Source organism: Prionailurus viverrinus, chromosome A2 (genome assembly GCF_022837055.1).
Source record: "Prionailurus viverrinus isolate Anna chromosome A2, UM_Priviv_1.0, whole genome shotgun sequence".
NCBI classification, from domain to species: domain Eukaryota; kingdom Metazoa; phylum Chordata; class Mammalia; order Carnivora; family Felidae; genus Prionailurus; species Prionailurus viverrinus.
This window is the reverse complement of record NC_062562.1, coordinates 149,926,661-149,946,280: the sequence shown is the minus strand read 5'-3', so window position 1 is coordinate 149,946,280 and position 19,620 is coordinate 149,926,661. Positions and strand designations below refer to the sequence as shown.

Here is a 19,620-nt window from a genome sequence, read left to right as displayed (position 1 = left end):
TGTTGCATAAGAGCCACCAGACACCGAAGAGGACATATTGTATGGTTTCATTCATATGAAGTTCAAGCACAGGCAAAACCAATCTACATACAATGGCAGTGATGGTCACCTCTTCCGGAAGGGGGTTGACAGTCAGTACGAGAGGTCTTCTGGGGCACTGATAATGAGCTGTATCAGTGTTCTTTATTTTGATCTGGGTCACGGATATACTCGCGTGTACAAATGTAAACATTCACACAAGTATGTGAATATATACACAAATACATATGTAAAGATTTGTACGTGTTAATGCATATGTATCATCAATAAAAATGAAAAATAGATTAACTTTTAAAATATTTATAGATTCTGAATTCCCAGAATCCAATTAAGACGCTTCCATATTCTTTCACTCAAGAGTGATAGCTTAGAAACTTGCTGGCATTACACTTTTTTCTTCTTGCTGTGTATCAAATACTTTCTCACCTACTTATGATGTGGTAGCTTACAGGAATAGGCTTTAGAGAGTGCTCACTGAATTTAGAAATAGTAACCACCAAATGATTACTATTCTTCCACAAATGCCAAAAACAACTTGAGGACATCAAGAACTCCAGGATCTATTCCAACTGCAAAACAAAAGATCCAGCATTTCCAAGTTCAAAACCACCGCTCTCACCAAAAAATGAAATTAAGGTCATTAAAAACTAAAGCTTCTCTTATGACCTTTTCACCTCTGTTCTTTTTATCTGGCTGTTCTTGCCTCTTTTGCTTGAAATCAAAAACCTTGCTTTGCTCACTTGTGAAATAACAAAGTTTCAAGAAAATACTGTTGCTCGGTTTGAAGTTTCTTCTTGTTTGTTTTTAACTACAAAAAGAAGATGAAAAGGGTTTCTTGCCCGTGAAATGGAAAATATCTCACTTGCAGTACTACAGATTAAAAAAAACACACACAGGAGGCAATATTAATGATTAAATGTTCAAATTACAATCACTAAAAGTAAAAAAGTTAAAAATGACCAGGAAGAGCCTTGGGTGTTATACCGAAGCCCTGGAAACAAAGTAAACAAAACAGAAATAAGAGAACAAAATGAACAGGAATATGTGTGTGTGTGTGTATGAGAGACAGACAGACAGACAGACAGACAGGAGAGAGTCTTCTGAGGGGCAAGCAAGGAGAACAGCAAAATAATTTGCCAAATCACACAGAGAAGCAATGTAGAGCCCACACCCCTAAAGGAATAGAAGTTATATATAGGAGACTGTGATTTTCCTGTAGGCATTCCTACATTATTTTGATACCAAATTACATTATCAATTTAGGTTTCAAAATCAGATGTAAATAGGCCTGTGGCTGGATATAAACATATTTCAATGAATGCTGAATGGGCATGTTTTGGCTGCTACAGCCCAGGACAAATATATGTTCAGAATATGTAAAAAGCAGCACACAAATTACGTAAATATTTTACAAAGAAAAAACAATTTTTCTCTGCTGTCTTTTATATGTAAGCTTCCAATAATATTAAGTGATAATTATAAAATTTAATTAGTAGAAAACACTGTACCAAAAACATCAGCATATCCAGGTCAAAATCAACAGCAGGCATGATTTTAGGTTCATTACTTATAATGTTATTTTATTATTCATTTATTATTTAAAAAAATAAGAGAGAGACAGAGTACAAGCAGGGGAGGGGCAGAGAGAGGGAGACAAAATCTGAAGCAGGGTCCAGGCTCTGAGCTGTCAGCACAGAGCCCGATGTAGGGCCTGACTCACGAACCATGAGACCACGACCTGAGCCAAAGTCGGACATCCACTCAACTGAGCCACTCAGGCACCCCTATTATTATTATTTATTTATTAAGTTTTAGTCCCATGTTAGCTGACTGCAGAGGAGACCCAGCTTTCTTTTTGCCTTAAACATCACTAAGAGTCAACTTATACTCACATGAACCATTACTGGCACAGGAAAAAAAAATCAGCAAAATACAAAAAAGAGAAGAGAAATAAAAAGCAAAAAGGAGGAAGGGTGGAGACTCTATAACCACTGCTCTGCAAACAGCCGTCATGTGAATCTCTTTCCTACCCTGTGTCAGAAAGAACAAAGGTGATGAAACGATGCAGAAGTCTACAATAACTCCTTGGCCTAGCCAACGACAATCATCAGCATTAAACTGCAATATTAAAAAGTAACCCAGATGAGCGAGACTGGAAGAAACCAATCGAGGTGGAGCTCAGAAGCTGCACAGTGGATCAGAAACCCCAGATCTACAGAACGCAGACCTGACAGCCGAGCACATAGTTAGCCACATCTCCAGGAAGAGTCTTGTCTTCCAAGGAAAGCTTTCCCATTTTTGCCGAACTCATTAGAAAGTTCTTGTTGTGGGGAGTACAACCCCTTTAACATCCAACCAACTAACTGGTCCTAACCCCGATGTGTGAAGCGACAAAAACCCAAATTACTCTCTCCCTTTTAAGTGACACACATTTACATATTTGAAAACAGGCATCAAACGTTCTGGTTTTCTTCTGGCTTTCACAAAGATTGCCAGTTCTTTCTCACGAGGAACGGCGTGTACTCTCCTCCTAACCAGACAGGCATGCCTGACTTCTCCTAACGTCGTCGCTCAAACGTGCATTGCTATTTGGCTTGGCGCCTTGATCGTCTCTCCACTGCGGTCAGTAACACAAAACTGCCAGTTAGTCGCAATCCGTGTGCAGCCATGTATCACGCAACATGGTTTGGAAACACAAAAGTGGAAGAAAACTACAGTTGAATCTCTGAAAGTTAATTTGAGGATTAAAAACACTTAACGTTTATCACGTAAATTCAAAAGCAGTTTCTCAGCTGTGGGGTTTGAAATCTAAATGTACCACGACAGTGTTTCACAGCCCTTCACGGGTCAGACCGTCTGAAAACATAGCAGTATTTTTCATAATTCTGAGGACAAGGGGAAAAAAAAAGGTATGTTTCATAAAAATGCAATAGGGTAGCCACATTTCCTGCCATGCATGAATAATGTATGATCTACAATGTTATTTGCTAGACTGTCTAATCACTAGCATCTTTCAAAATGTCTATATAAGCTTTAGCTCATTAAGAACAAACATGTATCCGTATAAAAATATCACATACCTGTGAACACTCAGAATAATATTCCGCCAAATACCAACACACACATCAAACTGACATGGGTACCGTACTTTTGTGCGTTTCTCAAAGATAAAAACATTGGGAAATGAAAGACTAAAGAATTATTTCAGCTTGTGACATTCATGCTTACTCCAAATAATCAAGCTTAGCTCCCTCTTTCAAAAGAAACCACACATAACACACACACACACACACACACACACACACACTCACTCACTCACTCACACACACACTACATATATAATCAAAAAAATGATCTAGGGACTATGGCACACTTTTTACATAAAAGTGGGAAGAAAAAAAACTAGCAGAAACAGAAGAGGCTAAATAAAAAAGCTTTTAAAGCAAGGCTTCTCCTATAAGAAACGGTTTTATAATCTTGGAAGGAGCTTCTACAATTCATGAAAGAATGATAAGGCAAAAGCACTTCGTACGACCATAAGCTTTTGACGTAGTAATAAGAGAAAAAAGAGTGAAAGGACAAAGTATCTAGGTTGAGTAGTATGTTAGGATCAATGTTTAAAAAAAAAAAAGGAAATTTCTAAGTTCACCTTTATATTTGTGTATTTCCTGTAACAGACACTTTCTTATTACAACAGAGGCAACACACACACACACACAAACCCCACTATTCTACCACTTCTAGGTATGAAAGGTTGATCTATTTCAGTATCACCACTAAAGAAAAATATAATTTTCCTTTATATTTTTATTGTTAACTGACGAAAAAACATTCAAATCAACAGACATCTGCTAAGCACCCTTACAGGCGACACATTAATTCTCCCAACAAATATTTATTGTGCACCCCGTTCATGTAAAAGGTGCATTTGAACCACTTTCCTTCCTGAATGGTGGAAGTAATGTTAGGAAAGGAGGTGAGGAAAACAAAGACCACAAAAAGCAGAAATTGAGGCTGTTACAGGAATGCGGATTTGGAGTTCGGTAGACCTAAAATGGTCTAAAATGGCCTAAAATGAATGAACCAGATTCAGTCAGTAATCAGCAAGAGTTAGTGCCAAAAAGTTGAAAAGATCCTCCGTGCTAGGCCAGGTTTAAACTAATATATGTAAGATTCGTAAGTAGTTTATGATCACCCAGAATTATTTTCTATTAAAAGAAAGATTAATTTGTTGGCAAAGTTTGTTACAAAAATCCCACAGGCCCTCTACAAAGCAGCCCACCAAAGCATACTACCCCTTTACGAGGAAACAGCCTCGAGTTCGGCCACAACTGTTCTTTAAAAACTCCCAGATATCTGGAATGTCACACGGAATAAAGCCTTAATAACATGTTGATAAGCTGATGGCATACTAACAATGGCTCAATATCTTTGGATAATATCATCGAAGTGGGCTACATACAAAAGACTTATTTTCCGTCTCAGGAGACACAACTGTCAGCAGGGACAGAGATTTTCGCCATACCAAACAGAGTCGTGCTGATGACTTCACTCCTGAAAACAAGCCTTCCTGAGTGCCCCAAATCCAGTAAGATGAGGTGTTAGAAGAGCATTCGCTGACAGTCACTGTGTGGGGCTTTCTCTAAACCTTCAGAACTTCTGGAAGTTTCAGATCTAGTCCCAAAAGCTTCTAAAAAATCCAACATGATGCCTTCTTTGTTGTTTAGACACAAGAGAGAAGTTTCTCCCTTGACCATCCTGTGTACTTATCTTCCCCCACACGCCCGCCAGCAACACACACCCCTCTTCACGTTCATCTGTTCACTGTTCCCCGACCGTCGCGTCTTTTTCCTTTTCACGCACCATCTCCTCTGCCCAGGTCACTCTGCCCCAGATATTCACACAGCTTCCTCCGTCTCTTCATTTTCCACAGTCCAACCAAATGTCATCTTCCCAGAAAGGCCTTCCTACTCCACCCTACCTGAAACAGTGCCCTCACCTCCAGCGGTCACTTTTCAAATTCCTAACTTTGATCTATTGTTCTTCCTAAAACTATCACTACCTGATACTGTTTCCCATGTGTGTTAGTTTACTGTTTTATTGTCTGACTTTTCCACTGGACTAAATTCCACAAGGGTAGAGACTCATTACTTGCTAGATGGAGAGGAGTTGCACCAAGTAAGCGCTCAATAAATTTTATTAAATGGATGAGCGAATGGATTTTTATTATGCTTAATTATCACAAGGAATTTTTTATGCCTTTGATCTACCAGCATTGTCGACGCGATAAGTACCGTAATTAATAAAACAAAAAAAAATACAAAATGCAAGTGTTAATCACAAATGCCATTTACTTTGGAATATCATGTTGAGAAACCTGACCTGCTGCATTAATGGCATCATCAATTTCGGTGCCTTTCACTGTCCGAGCTTTGATTTCAACCACTTCCTGACCTCCCGACTTCAAGCCCTGCGTTAACAATCACAGGCGTCTCAAAGCAATTTCACAGCCCTAACTGCCCCAACCCAAGCTGCTGCTAACTGGCGGTTGCTACATCTGACAAGATTAACTTTTCGAAGTTACTGTTCTCTGTAATCGGAGACAAATATGACTAGATATTATGATTATGATTACTTGCTCCTACTGCTGTGTGCCCTCAGAATGGCACACAGCCAACCACAGAAATTCTGACCACCACCAAAGCTCAAGCTGCCAAGAAGTTTCATCCCCCTAACTAATCTAAATGCCAACCTGCTCCTTACTGACCAATGAATATTTCATCTTTTGTTCTACCCAGAGAGCCTTTAATTGCTGTCTGGTTTTAATGAAGTGTGGCTGATAATAAATAGTGAAAAATGCTCACGGCCCGGATATTCAATATTCGAGCTGTGTTCAACAGAGGAAGCATCGGTGACATTTCTGCAACTCAAATACCATCATCATCCACTCTGTCTCCAGCCTCTTACCTCTGCCAAGTCACCCCAACTGCAAACATCTGTTCTTCAACTGTCTCATAAGAAACATACTTCATATACGCAAAGTGGTCATTACCCTAAAGAGCCAAATGTCTTTCAAAAGCTAGTTGAAGCAAATAAGCAAAAAGAAACACATTGTCATTTGGATTTTTAAGTTTTAAAATGTCAGGCCTTTGGAGTCCTTAAATATTATAAAAGCATGTCCTAGTCCCAAAAGCACAAACTTTTGAAAGGTAGAAAGCAAAATCCAGACCAATCAACTCCTTTATTTTATAGACACGGAAAACTAAGACACACAGGAATTTGGCCAACATAAAAAATTAAAAAGTGGTCACTCCTACCCACCCCCAGCCCACATTCAGTGATCTGTCCTCTCCATCGGGCGATACAGAAAACTCCTTTCCATCGAAACAATGGCTCCAGTGCTGAAAGAATGATTAAATACATCATTTAATAAATTAATTTCCTGAGTTTGTTCTCATTGCAAAATGTAGTGTACATTTTCCACAACAGAGAATTAAGGTTAAATGAGGCCATAAGAGTGGGACCATAATCCAGTAGGGCTGGAGTCCTTATAAGAAGAGGAAGAGGTCACATCAGGGTACAATGAGAAGGCTTCCTTGGACTCAGGTGTCCTTATTCCTGCCCTGTCCTAGCTCTAAAGTCCGAGAACTTTTCTTTTTCTTTTTTTTTTTCAACATTTATTTACTTTTGGGACAGAGAGAGACAGAGCATGAACGGGGGAGGGGCAGAGAGAGAGGGAGACACAGAATTGGAAACAGGCTCCAGGCTCTGAGCCATCAGCCCAGAGCCTGACGCAGGGCTCGAACTCACGGACCGCGAGACCGTGACCTGGATGAAGTCGGACGCTTAACCGACTGTGCCACCCAGGCGCCCCAGAACTTTTCTTTCTCAAGCAGTGATGAGCTACATTAAATCCCACTACTTCTCTTCGATGAGTCCACCTTTGAAAGCGAAAACCTCTAGTAGTGAGAAGGTTGAGTGCAAGAGACTCAAATATATAACTTTGTCTTTTTTTTTAAGTTTACTTATTTATTTTGAGAGAGAGAGTGAGCAAAGAGTGAGTAGGGGAGGGGCAGGGAGAGGGAGAGGGAGAGAGGGAGGGAGGGAGAGGGGGAGAGAGAGGGAGAGGGAGGGAGGGAGAGGGAGAGAGGGAGAGAGAGAGGGGCAGGGAGAGAGAGAGAGAGAGAGAGAGAGAGAGAGAGAGAGAGAGAGAAATTCCAGGCAGGCTCCACACTGTGGAACTCATGAACCACGAGATCACGACCTGACCAAAGTCAGATGCTTAACAGAGTGAGCCACCCACGCATCCTGGTAACTTCATTTCCATTAGCAACACTTCCCACCAATTTGCCTCAATGGCCCAGAATGTATGCAATAACAAATGCACTCAATAAATAAATAAATGAGAGACTAATAAAGCTTGAGGTGTTTTTTTTTAATGTTTACTTATTTTTTTTTTTATTTAAAAAAATTTTTTTTTTCAGCGTTTATTTATTTTTGGGACAGAGAGACACAGAGCATGAACGGGCGAGGGGCAGAGAGAGAGGGAGACACAGAATCGGAAACAGGCTCCAGGCTCCGAGCCATTAGCCCAGAGCCCGACGCGGGGCTCGAACTCACGGACCGCGAGATCGTGACCTGGCTGAAGTCGGACGCTTAACCGACTGCGCCACCCAGGCGCCCCAATGTTTACTTATTTTTGAGAGAAAAGAGACAGAGAGAGACAGAGAGAGAGAGAGAGAGAGAGAGAGAGAGAGAGAGAGAGGAGGGGCAGAGGGAGGGGCAGAGAGAGGGAGACCCAGAATCTAAAGCAGGCTCCAGGCTCTGAGCTGTCAGCACAGAGCCCTATAAGGGGCTAGAACTTACAAACTGTGAGATCATGACCTGAGCTGATGTCAGACGCTTAACTGACTGAGCCACCCAGGCGCCCCATCTAATTAAGTTAGATGCTACAAGCATTTAGAGTTTTAAAGGAATAATTTTTGTTGTCACTCATTTTTTGCTATATGAAGGAAGCATACTAGCAATCAAAGGAATGATATGTTCTCTGGGAGCTTTTAGAGAATAAAGAATAGTGATAAATGAAAAAACAAAGGGAGAAATAATTTCTCCCTCCTTCCCTGCAAAATCTCACAAATTTTAGGTAATTTCAAATTTCCAGAAATGCCTACATTATATATTAATTATAACTAAAAAGTCTTACCTTGTCAAACTGTGATTGATACCTCAATAAAATGCACTTTGTCGACAAAGTTTTTTATATTCAGCTCACAGTTAATAATTACCATGATGTAACTAGTCAGAAATAATTTTTGTACAAAAAATCCAAATGCATGTCAGATCTAGACAAAAGGAAGTACGTCACAGAGATTTCACCAATAACATATTTTCTTCCTGTTTCCCCAATTCAAAGCCTAGAAAATAAAATCCATTTACTAGAGCGAATACATCCATTCCTCATGACTATTTCCAGAGAAAACTAAAAACAGCAAATATGTCAGTGGGGAAGGGAGGGTGGGGGAAGGTATTCATCCTATCATATTCAGGGTCTCTATTTTGGTGAAATTATGTCAGAATCTACCTAAGTATAAGAACCTCTTCATTTCAGTATGTTTTGTTCAGTGAGACCCAGAGGTAGCAAACTTGATGAGATGAATCCTTGCATCAAAAACTTCCATTAAGGGTTTAGTTGCACACAGTGTCTTGCCAGGCTACGGGTAAAGCAAGCAAGATAATACTAGATACCTCATCTTTCTAAAACTTCATTCTCTGTGGCAATTTTCTGATTTCTTAACCGGAATGAGAAAATAGTAAGGAAAATCATTAAATACGCAAGTCAAGGAGGCAGCAGAGTAAACGCAGAGTGAACAAACTGGAAGTCGGCGTATTTGTCTCCAACACCCTACGACATTTCCTAGTGAAGAAATGGCAGTACTTAGGAGAAAAGTGCAAAAATACACTAGCAAGGTTGCCAGATCCGGGACCTTGTACAGTGATGTTATGGGAGGACAGGAAAAATGACTGCTAAGAATACAGAAAACATAATGCATAATGGGAATCCACTGTGCGGTGTTCTGGAATAGGGTGGTTCAGAGTTCTCAATGAAGAAAACTTCTGTGCTACAGAGAATACATTGGCAATTAAAATTATGAAAAGAATATTTTTTTAATGTTTATTTCTGAGAGAGAGAGAGAGAGAGTGAGCAGGGGAGGGGCAGAGAGAGGGAGACACAGAATCCGAAACAGGCTCCAGGCTCTGACCTGTCAACACAGAGCCTGATGCAGGGCTCAAACTCATGAACTGTGAGATCATGACCTGAGCTGAAGGCAGACACTTAACCAACTGAGCCACCCAGGCGCCCCATGCAAAGAACATTTTTAATAAATGAAGGGTAGACTAGCCACATGCAAAGTTCAGGAAGACAGAATACGAGTATTGCTAGACACAGGGGGAAAGTAGCAAAGGAAAAGGAAAGCCCTACACACTTGAAATGGTTTCTGGCTTCCAAAGAACACTATCTCCGTTCGCGGAAGGAGAGAGTGTAAGAAAACAATGGCAGTGTTGAGATGGGTGATAAAAGCCAACTTGTGATAAGTTCCTTCTGAACTCACTTTCTGAATAGGATGCCAGTTATAAGTAAAGATTATTATGATCCATTAGGAGAAGAGTTTGGGGAATGAGGATGGGAAAAGAACAAGTCACTGCAAGGGAGAGGCACACAAGGGAGTCGAGGCGGTGCAGTACTGGGTGGAAGGGATGTGACTGCTCACTACTGCCCAACTGGCTTCAGGAAAGGCTGTGCCCATTTGCACACCGGGTGTAAGAGATCATCTCCGTCCGCGCCAATAATTGGCCTTTTTGGGCTTCTCCGTTTTTGCCACCAAGGCAGCTACTGAGTGAGTACCTTTCAGGCAAGAATTTCATGTTATTTTTTGTGTGTCCCTGGGACCTGGCATAGAATCAGAGTCCAATAAATAATCAGTGAGTAAAACCGAACAGAAGGAACCTGGATCTGCACCTAATTTGTTGAGGCTTTCACTTTAAATTTCTTATCCTGTGTTTTTCTCCCCTCTTTCCATTCTTCCAGGCTACCTCTCCCATAGTTTATCTTGTCTTGTAAATAAGAATGTGCAAAATCACATTCACTTTGAGCTTGCACGGAAACACAACAAGGGGCATTCTAGAGGATGGAAAATATATGTATACGTATTTTGTTCAAATAATCCCATAGAAATAAGAGTGACTATTTCTAAAGAATCCTCACCTAACTTACAGAAGGGAAAACATGTATCATAAGTGCTCAATACACATTTGTTGATCATGAATGACTGAACGGCCAGAGGAGAAATGAAAAATTTAAACACTGAGTAAAAATGAAAATGCACTCGTATGATAAGGTGCACTTTCCTCTCATTACCAAAACTAAACTTCCAATTTAGAAGAAATAATAAATCTAATAACTGCCAAATCTGTAAGTGTAGAAACTAAAACAAACAAACAAAAAAAACAAAACTGTAAGATCTTAATGATCTGAAGTCCCTTAAGCCCATTATGAAGTTTCAGCTGAGACTCTATATGGGTTTGAGAAGCAAGGTTTCCATTTGAGCCAAAGGCTAATTCAAAATCCATAATGATCACCTGCTTAGAAAGGAATTCACTCACCTTGCAGACCACATAAGATTCTTGTGGCTTCCATTAAGAGTTACACAGAGAATGACTATAAACCATGGCATGCAACAAACATTTCTCCAATTCTAATCAATAATAAAATACTGAATAAAAATAGAGACCAATCAAGTGTGTAAAACCAGTACGAGCGCTACCAAGCCTTAAAACCTCTCTTGTAAAGCAGGATTAAATGCTAAAAAATAATAGTCAAGAACTGTAATACATTAAACTCTATGAGTATTTTTGCAAAAATGCAATTTATTAAGTGTGAAATACGGATAACCTTTTCCCCCCATTCTAACTTCACCTTAACAAAGGGAAAGAAAAAAAAAACAACCTTAGGGAAAAAAAAAATCTCTTGAAAAGTGGTTATTGACAATATAGCTAAAAAACTTTCAAAGATCTTCCTCTATGCTTTGGAACAAATATAAGCATAAGGATTTCATCTATCCATGCAATGGCATACCTTACCAGTAAATTATGGCGCTAAATCTAGGTTAGAAGATGCCTATAATGATTAAGGTATTTTCCCATTTTCCTAACAATTAGCAGCTCTAAGTAGAAATCAATTTAATTGAAGAAGAAAATGAGTATTAAACTAAGTACCAAAGTCAGGTGAAATAAATATGAGCACTGTCACTTAATCCAGAAATTCTATATGTTCCAATTCATACGTTTATATATAGAAAATCAACTAGATTTATAGAGGAATAGTCTTAATTCTCTTAATTCCGTGATTCTTAAATTACACGATTTACTTGTTGTGAATGTTTGCTGAAACAGGTTTTTTGAAAGATTAACAATGCTTCTTTAAAAATCTCAGGGGCGCCTGGGTGGCGCAGTCGGTTAAGCGTCCGACTTCAGCCAGGTCACGATCTCGCGGTACGTGAGTTCGAGCCCCGCGTCAGGCTCTGGGCTGATGGCTCAGAGCCTGGAGCCTGTTTCCGATTCTGTGTCTCCCTCTCTCTCTGCCCCTCCCCCGTTCATGCTCTGTCTCTCTCTGACCCAAAAATAAATAAAAAAAACGTTGAAAAAAAATTAAAAAAAAAAAAATCTCTTCTTTGGGGTGCCTGGGTGGCTCAGTCAGTTAAGGGTGCAACCCTTGGTGTCATCTCAGGTCTTATCTCAGGGTTGTGAGTCCGAGCTCCGAATCGGACTTCACACTGGGCATGAAGCCTACTTAAAAAAAAAAAAAATCGGGGTGCCTGGGTGGCTCAGTCAGCTGAGCATCCGTCCGACTTCGGCTCGGGTCATGATCTCATGGTTCATGGGTTCAAGCCCTGTGTCAGGCTCTGTGCTGACACCTCAGAGCCTGGATCCGGCTTCGGATTCTATATCTCCCTCTCTCTCTACCCCTCCCCCACTCCCACTCTCTCTCTATCAAAAAATGAATAAATGTTAAAAAAAACTTCTTTGTTACTGCATGGAAGGATGTCTTTATTGTTTAATTTACATATTTGTGTTTCTGGATTTAAAACTAATTTTGAGTAAAGTATTTCAGCATAATTTTTAAAACTCATTGCTTAAATAAGAGATCTGAATTGAACTCGTTCCAATGATTGCAATTTAGTAAGTCTTGGTTAATGAAAAGGTAGGATAATGCCAGTAGTAAACTGCTCATGTTTTAGAAAAGTACATTCAATATTCTATCTGGACAATTTAGTAGCATCTGCTTACCTGTTATTTCAAATGCCTCAAATATTATATTAGTTACATAAGAAAGTTAATGGGATGATCTGAGGACCTAACCTCTAACGAACCCAAGAGTTTCTGGTCCATTATATGAACAAAGCAAAAATAAATACTGGCTCATCACAGAGAAAACACACACTTAATATTACATCAGATATCTGTGTCCAAAGAGTACCCTTTTTTAAAAAAAATTTTATTTTGAGAGAGAGAGAGAGAGGACCTGCATGAGGGGTTGGGAGGGGCAGACAGAGAAGGAGAGAGAGAGAATCCCAAGCAGGCTCTGTGCTGTCAGTGCAGAGCCCCACATGGGGCTCGATCCTACGAACTGTGAGATCATGACCTGAGTCGAAATCAATAGTCGGACACTTAACCTACTGAGCCGCTTAGGTGCCCCAAAGAGTACCCTTTTTTATTGAAGTCAACAATGCCTACCATTTAATTCACCATCTTAATCTTTTTTAGGTATACAGTATAGTAGTGTTAACTCTATGCACATTGTTATCCAACACTTCTCTAGACATTTTTCATTGTGCAAAACCAAAATTTTAGAGCTGCTGAATAATAACCCCCTTTTCCCTTCTTCCAAAAAAGTTTCTTTTTAAAGGCATTTAGGGCTTCGAAGTTTTTTAAATGGAAGTATCACAGATTTTTATTTTCTTATAATCACAGTACCACAATAAACTGAGCAACAGATTTTATTCCGGTTAGCATCAAGCTGTCCTTTAATATATAAAACCATATATGCAACTGCTATAATGCCTTTCGGTTTTGATAAGTCATATTTGTTCAAAGATTTGCCAATCCTCAAAGGATATCTGAATCATTAATGTAAATTAGGGAGACAGATCATGGGTCTGCCATGTTTTCCTGTAAAGGGCCAATGTGTCAATATTCTAGGCTTCGTAGGCCATATGGCTTCTATTGCAAATATTCAACTCTGCAACACCATAGCACAAGGCAGCTATGGACAATACATGAATAGATGAGCATGACTGTGTCAATAAAATTTTAGTGGAAAAAAAAAAAAAACAGGTGGCAGACTAGATTTCTCCTGTGGACCATAAGTTGCCCCTCCCTGAAATAAACACAGAAGGGAAGGGAGGGACAATGACAGAGAGGGAGAGGGGCAGGGACAGGAAATAAAGAAAATTTTTAAAAAGTATTCATGGAGTATTATTCCTGAGAACAAATAGGTACTAAGATGAGTTGACATTATTTGTTTTATTGACAAACTTTGATAGTAAAGCCCTAGGAGATGCAACACTCTTTTTTTTTCTTTAGGACTTGTTTCAATGCTGACTGACCTACTGGCATTCAGTGCGTCGGCATAAATAATGAAAATATTGATTTTTCAGTAAGTACATAGGATTTGACTTACCTTAATAATGGATGGAATATGACAGTAATATTTCTGGCTCCAGGTTTGCAGACAAATTTTGTTCCTCCACCTTCAATTAGGTTGTCATCAGGACCCCCTTGCAGGAAAAGGAAGAGAGATTGAGCTTACTAGAACATTCCCCAAAAAGAAACCCGGGCTATCTAGATGAATGTTATACCGTCATAAGAAGGACTGTCTTTGCAAACAGTTGCCTTCAGGTCTACAAAATTATTTGGAATGACTGGATCCAGTCTTCTTGATGATGTAAACCGCAGGGGAGCACTTTCACTCTGGAGTGAAAACGTGGAAGCACAATAAAAATAAATTGTGTATTTAAAGAAAGAGGATAAGGCATGACCCAGTTAAACATGAAAGTTAGGATCTGCTCTCAGCAGTGTCCATCTTGGACAGTGCAGCACAGGAAACTTTCCCAAAGAGGAAGTACCATCCAAGTTGTCCGGGGCAGAAAAGGTTGGAGCAGAGACCCATACAGACCTAACTGACCACACTTCACCAAATCTCAGACCCCATTCATTGTAAGACACGTTATCGAGTAACACTAAATTTAAGACAATCCTGTTAATGGGGGCACTGGGTGGCTCAGTCAGTTAAGCGTCTGACTTCGGCTCAGGTTATGATCTCACGGTGCGTGGGTTCGAACCCCGCGTCGGGTTCTGTGCTGACAGCTCAGAGCCTGGAGCCTGCTTCGGATTCTGTGTCTCCCTCTCTTTCTGCCCCTCCCCCACTCACACTCTGTTTCTGTCTCTCGAAAATGAATAAACGTTAAAAAAAATTTTTTTTTAAATCCTGCTACTGAAACTATATAATGCATCCTTATCTTTTTCTCATTGAAAAGCTTCTTATAGTTTAAATATATACAAGTATGTTATATAATTTATAAATATTTATTTAGGGTTTTTTAAGACTTTAAGGTTTTTAAAATAAATAGGTGTTTACCATAGATCTCTCATACACATTTAACATGGGAGAGTGAGAAAAATGAATTATGTTCTTAAAATTATGTAATTTTCAGAATCCAGCTTTTCTTAATGACTCAGAGTTGTCAATATCCTTGTTTTCTAAACGGTGTCACTAAGTGGGTTTCTTACAGGAATTCATCCAGTATTTTATTCCAGCTGCTGATACCAATCCTGCAAGGTCTAACATTGGTATGCACTTGATTCTATCAGAAGGTTTAAAGAGAAGGTGTTCCAATACTGACCAAGACTTGTGCTCTTTTCTCAAAAGGCCCCTAAGAGGTTCACTAATTGAATCAGTGAAGGCTCATGGTATGAGGAATATCCACTCAGCTCACAAACACTGAGGCAAAAACAACTCATTTTGACCGTCTTCTGGTCCATAGGCATTAATAACATGCCATAGACTTAATACAACATCCTGATTTCAGAAGGTTAAAATGCGCTAAAGTGTGCATCTTCGGGTGTTGGGAGAGGTGCTCCCCCTCCCTCCCACACCACTCACATTACCTTCCATTAGAATGAAAATTAACATAATCCCTGGCCTCTGTCTTTTATGCACTCCAGGGGAAGTGAAGTGACTCCCTTGGTAAAACTGAGAAGAAAAAGCTGAGTACGCATGTCTCAGCAACCTCCTTATTCCACTTTAGAAACCAGAATGCCTGTAGATGGTGTTGTCTTGTCAAGTTTAACCAGAAAGGTCTTGCCTTGTCAGAGAGGGATGGAGTGGTCCAGTCCCTTCTGTAAGTGGGTGAGTAAATTTGTCTAATTTTTATTTTCAGTTAGCAAACTCCTTTGGCTCTCAAAGAAGGCAGCATCTTTCAGTCTGGCTTGTACCAATAAAAGTTGGTATTTCAGCTTCCATCTGCCTGACTTATGTTATTTCCTAATAGTTTCAGAACTCTGACAGTAAAGATAGATGCTATTTCATGGTCTTCCTCAAAATCCTAACAACCTACACTTAAATTATTTCATTTCTTTTTTTGAAATTACATTTTCCTTCTAATTATAGTTCTTTGCATGATACCAAACACAACTAAATCTCATTTGATTTATTATCTATCTTAACGGTCTCTGAGGTATCTTGGAGATTGACTGATAAAAACGTGTGAAGCCTCAGAAATCCATACCCTGGATCATCAAGACTTCCCAGAGGCATCAGAGTCTAGACAAATCCCATTTGGATCAGTTGTCTCTACCAACTAATCAGAGCAAGACTTTTCTTAAGAAAAACAGAAAATATAATAGTATGTACAGCTCTTGGTTGAAAGTCGTAAGCTATTTTTCTCTCATGGAAAAAATCCATGTTGTATTTACTAGATTTGCACCAGAGATATTAGTGTTCTGCTAAGTCAGTGGTTTTGCATAAGGAGAGCATCAGGGCTACCACAAACATGACTCTTTTAACAAAATCCTTCTCTCCAGGACACACGGTATGGTCACAAACAGAATAAATATATCTTCTTTATCAATACCTCTCTAAGATCATAAAATGAAGCGAGCACTGAATTACCAAAGAAACGTGTATGTGTAGAAAAAAAAAAAAAAACAGGTTATATTCTGCACTCCAGGAGCAAGAATCAATAACTTCCTATGAAATAAATCTACATAACAATATAATACCTTCATTTACTGAATATGAACATTTCTCTTAAGAACAAATGTGAGTTAAGACTACATGATTTCCAATGATTTCTAAAAAAGTCTCAGGTTCAATGATTTTAGGTCCTCGATAATTATATATAGACCTGATTAACTTAGCTCCAGTCAAACTAGTATGTTCATGCCTACCAAATGCACTGAATACACACACACCTCCGTGCCCTGGTCCACAACGGGCTTCCATTTCCAGGGCCCTGTCTCCTCCCACCATTCCTTCAGGCACCACATCTAGCCTTAAACTTGTCAAATGGGGGGGCACCTGGGTGGCTCAGTCGGTTAAGCCTCTGGCTGTTGGTTTCGGCTCAGGTCATAACCTCGTGGTTTCGTAAGTTCAAGCCCCACATGGGGCTCTGTGCTGACAGTGCAGTGTCTGCTTGGAATTCTCTCTCTCCCTCTCTATATGCCCCTCCCCCACTCATGCTGTCTCTGTCTCTCTCAAAAATAATTCAACTTTGAAAAATTTAAAAAATAAAGGTTTAAACTGTCAAATGGCCTTCTCCCAGGGTCCACAATTCCCTTAACAGTGACTTCATATGTGATAACTTATATAACCTTAACTTAGGTCACTCTACTTCCATTTCTTTTCTAATACTTATTTTCGAACCCAGGATGGAACTTCCTGGAAAATGGTTATAAAAGCATACATTTGCTGAATGAAGGAAGAAACACCTAACTTAGATGTTACTGGAATTATATGAGAAAGTATACGTGCAAGTCCTTTGTAAACTGTCAAAAACCTAACAAACATAAGCAATTCTCTCTGTATCCCCAGAGCCTTATGGGTAATAGGTGTGTTTAATCACCATTTGTGGATGACAATCATATGAGAAACGTAGATAACAAAAGATCCAATACCAAAAATAAGGCCCAAGGGCCACAAGAAATGTCAGTGACAGGGAGATTAGGCTGTGAAATGGCCAGCATCTGGCTGGAACCTAAGTAATAGTTGCATTTGTTCCCTGTTAGCTCTAGAAAGGTGATTACTGCTTTCCAGAATAGGGTGAAACTAAATAAAAAGTAGAGCCTGGGAAGAAATACCTCAACCTCCAACCAAAATTCCACCTATAGGAACCTCATACATGCTTCCAGTCCCGTCGCAAACACCATCTGCCCTCCATCTGATGTGATTTCCTCTTTGCGACAAGTTCAAATCCAGCTTACTATATATTACCAATAAACAGCACCAACCCAATGAAGATATTCTTGTCAAACCATCGTCCTAAAATAAACAGGTAGGAACCAAAAGTAAAGGCCGTGGCCAAAGACCATATGGTCTGAGTCTCTAATCCTCCGAGATTTAGTCTAGCATTGCAATATTCCGGGTGAGAAACACATGCCTCCTCACACGCCTTCCTGTAATCAAGCAATCTGGGAGCTGCTGTCACGAACGTTCTTAAGGAACATGTTCAATCCTGAGAAGAGCACGAAAGGGGCCAGAGCATCTCCTTCCCCTTCATTCATTATGCTTACAGTCTAATCTCAGCTGTCAGAGGCCGGGTGATAGGCACCGGAGGAAATGCGGAATGATGATGGATGGTTAGAGAGAAAGAGAAACTGACAATAGTATCGAGTAGAATACATATTGTGCAGAAAGGGGAGGAAATGCCCCAGTCATATTTCAGTTTCTAACAACGAGGACAATGGTTTGACAGGCTCTTGCAGACAAGTGGCAAGAGGCCCCAAGGCCACCCAAAGACTGCTGGGATGGCAGCATCTTAGTGCTCACAATCTGGGCTTTTTAGAATTCGTTGACACAGAAGTGATTAGCTCCTAAGCTTATTTATTCCTTGATTCTTCCCAACTGGAATTTGATGGCATTTATAATGAATATAGTCATGTTAATAAAACAGAAATCGAAAAGCCCAGCCTCAGAAAGAAATGGAAACAAATGTTCTCGCTGCGAGGACTACATGGTATGGTGGGAAAAATCAGTAAGATCGATGTCAGACCCCAGATGTGCTACTTGATATTATAAGTGACAGAATTATTTAAATTTTCTGAGCCTCAGCTTTCCCATTTATAAAATACATACTGAAATAAACTCTTCCAAAGACTTGTGGTGAGAACGTACTCAAGGGGATTCAGTACGGGGTTTGACACCTAGTATATCTCAAATAAATGGTCTCCTTTTCTCATTAGAATTACCAAACAGTTAAGGGTCTAACTGATCACTCACACACACACACACACACACACACACACACACACACACACACAATCACCGAAACATAAACTAAAATACAAAAGGTCCAATTTTTAAAATGTTATTCCTGCTACTTTAGGCAGCACTGGAGGAGTCAAGAGCGTTAGCAAGGCCATTAGAACATGTCTGTCTTATTTGGGGGGCATGATTATTGCAGTGCAAGATTAGAAAACTGCTGAGAACACTTAGAGCATGACAGAATAAAATCTGCCTTTCTCTACTTTTAGTTTTTCAATTAAAAAGAGTATTGAGGGGAGCCTGGGTGGCTCAGTTGGTTAAGTGTCTGACTTCAGCTCAGGTCATGATCTCACAGTTTGTGAATTCAAGCCCCGTTGTCGGGCTCTGTGCTGACAGCTCAGATCCTGGAGCCTGCTTCGCATTCTGTGTCTCCTCCTCTCTCTGCCCCTCCCCAACTTGTGCTCTGTCTCTCTATAGCTCTCAGTAAATAAATAAATAAATAAATAAATAAATAAATAAATGTAAAAAAAAATTTTTTTTTTTAAAATACTATTGAGGCACCAGGTGGCTCAGTCGGTTAAAAGTCCAACTTCGGCTCAGGTCACGATCTCACTCATGGTTGGTGAGTTCGAGCCCCACATCAGGCTCTGCACTGACAGTGTGGAGCCTGCCTAAAATTCTCTCTCTCCCTCCCTCTGCACCTCCCCAACTCATGTGTGCATGCTGTCTCTTGCTCTCTCAAAATAAATTTTAAAAAATAAAAATAAAATAAAAAGTAAAAAAATAATGTTAAATGTATAGATATTATGATTATGATTTGTTTGTGCCAAGTGCTTAGATGGAAACAGTACACAGTCTGATGGTCAACTGTGCTGAGCCATAGAAAGCAGCATGCCTTATCTGACATGTTCAACATGGCCTGGATTTCAACTTGGCCTTTCCACATTGAAAAGAACCACACTGAAGATGAATTTCTTTTTACAGCAAATACTTTGCTTCATAAACACTTTTGAAGGATTATAAAAATGCATTCTGATTGCATC

General features: G+C 39.7%; 1 protein-coding gene across 1 annotated transcript in view; it reads right to left on the bottom strand.

The window, feature by feature from the left end:
- EXOC4 (exocyst complex component 4) overlaps positions 1-19,620 on the bottom strand; it is a 754,902-nt gene that overhangs the window by 401,108 nt on the left and 334,174 nt on the right. Inside the window, exon 10 of the mRNA XM_047842944.1 lies at positions 13,778-13,874. Coding sequence (XP_047698900.1) covers positions 13,778-13,874 — 97 coding nt within the window. The remainder of the gene's footprint in view (positions 1-13,777; positions 13,875-19,620) is intronic.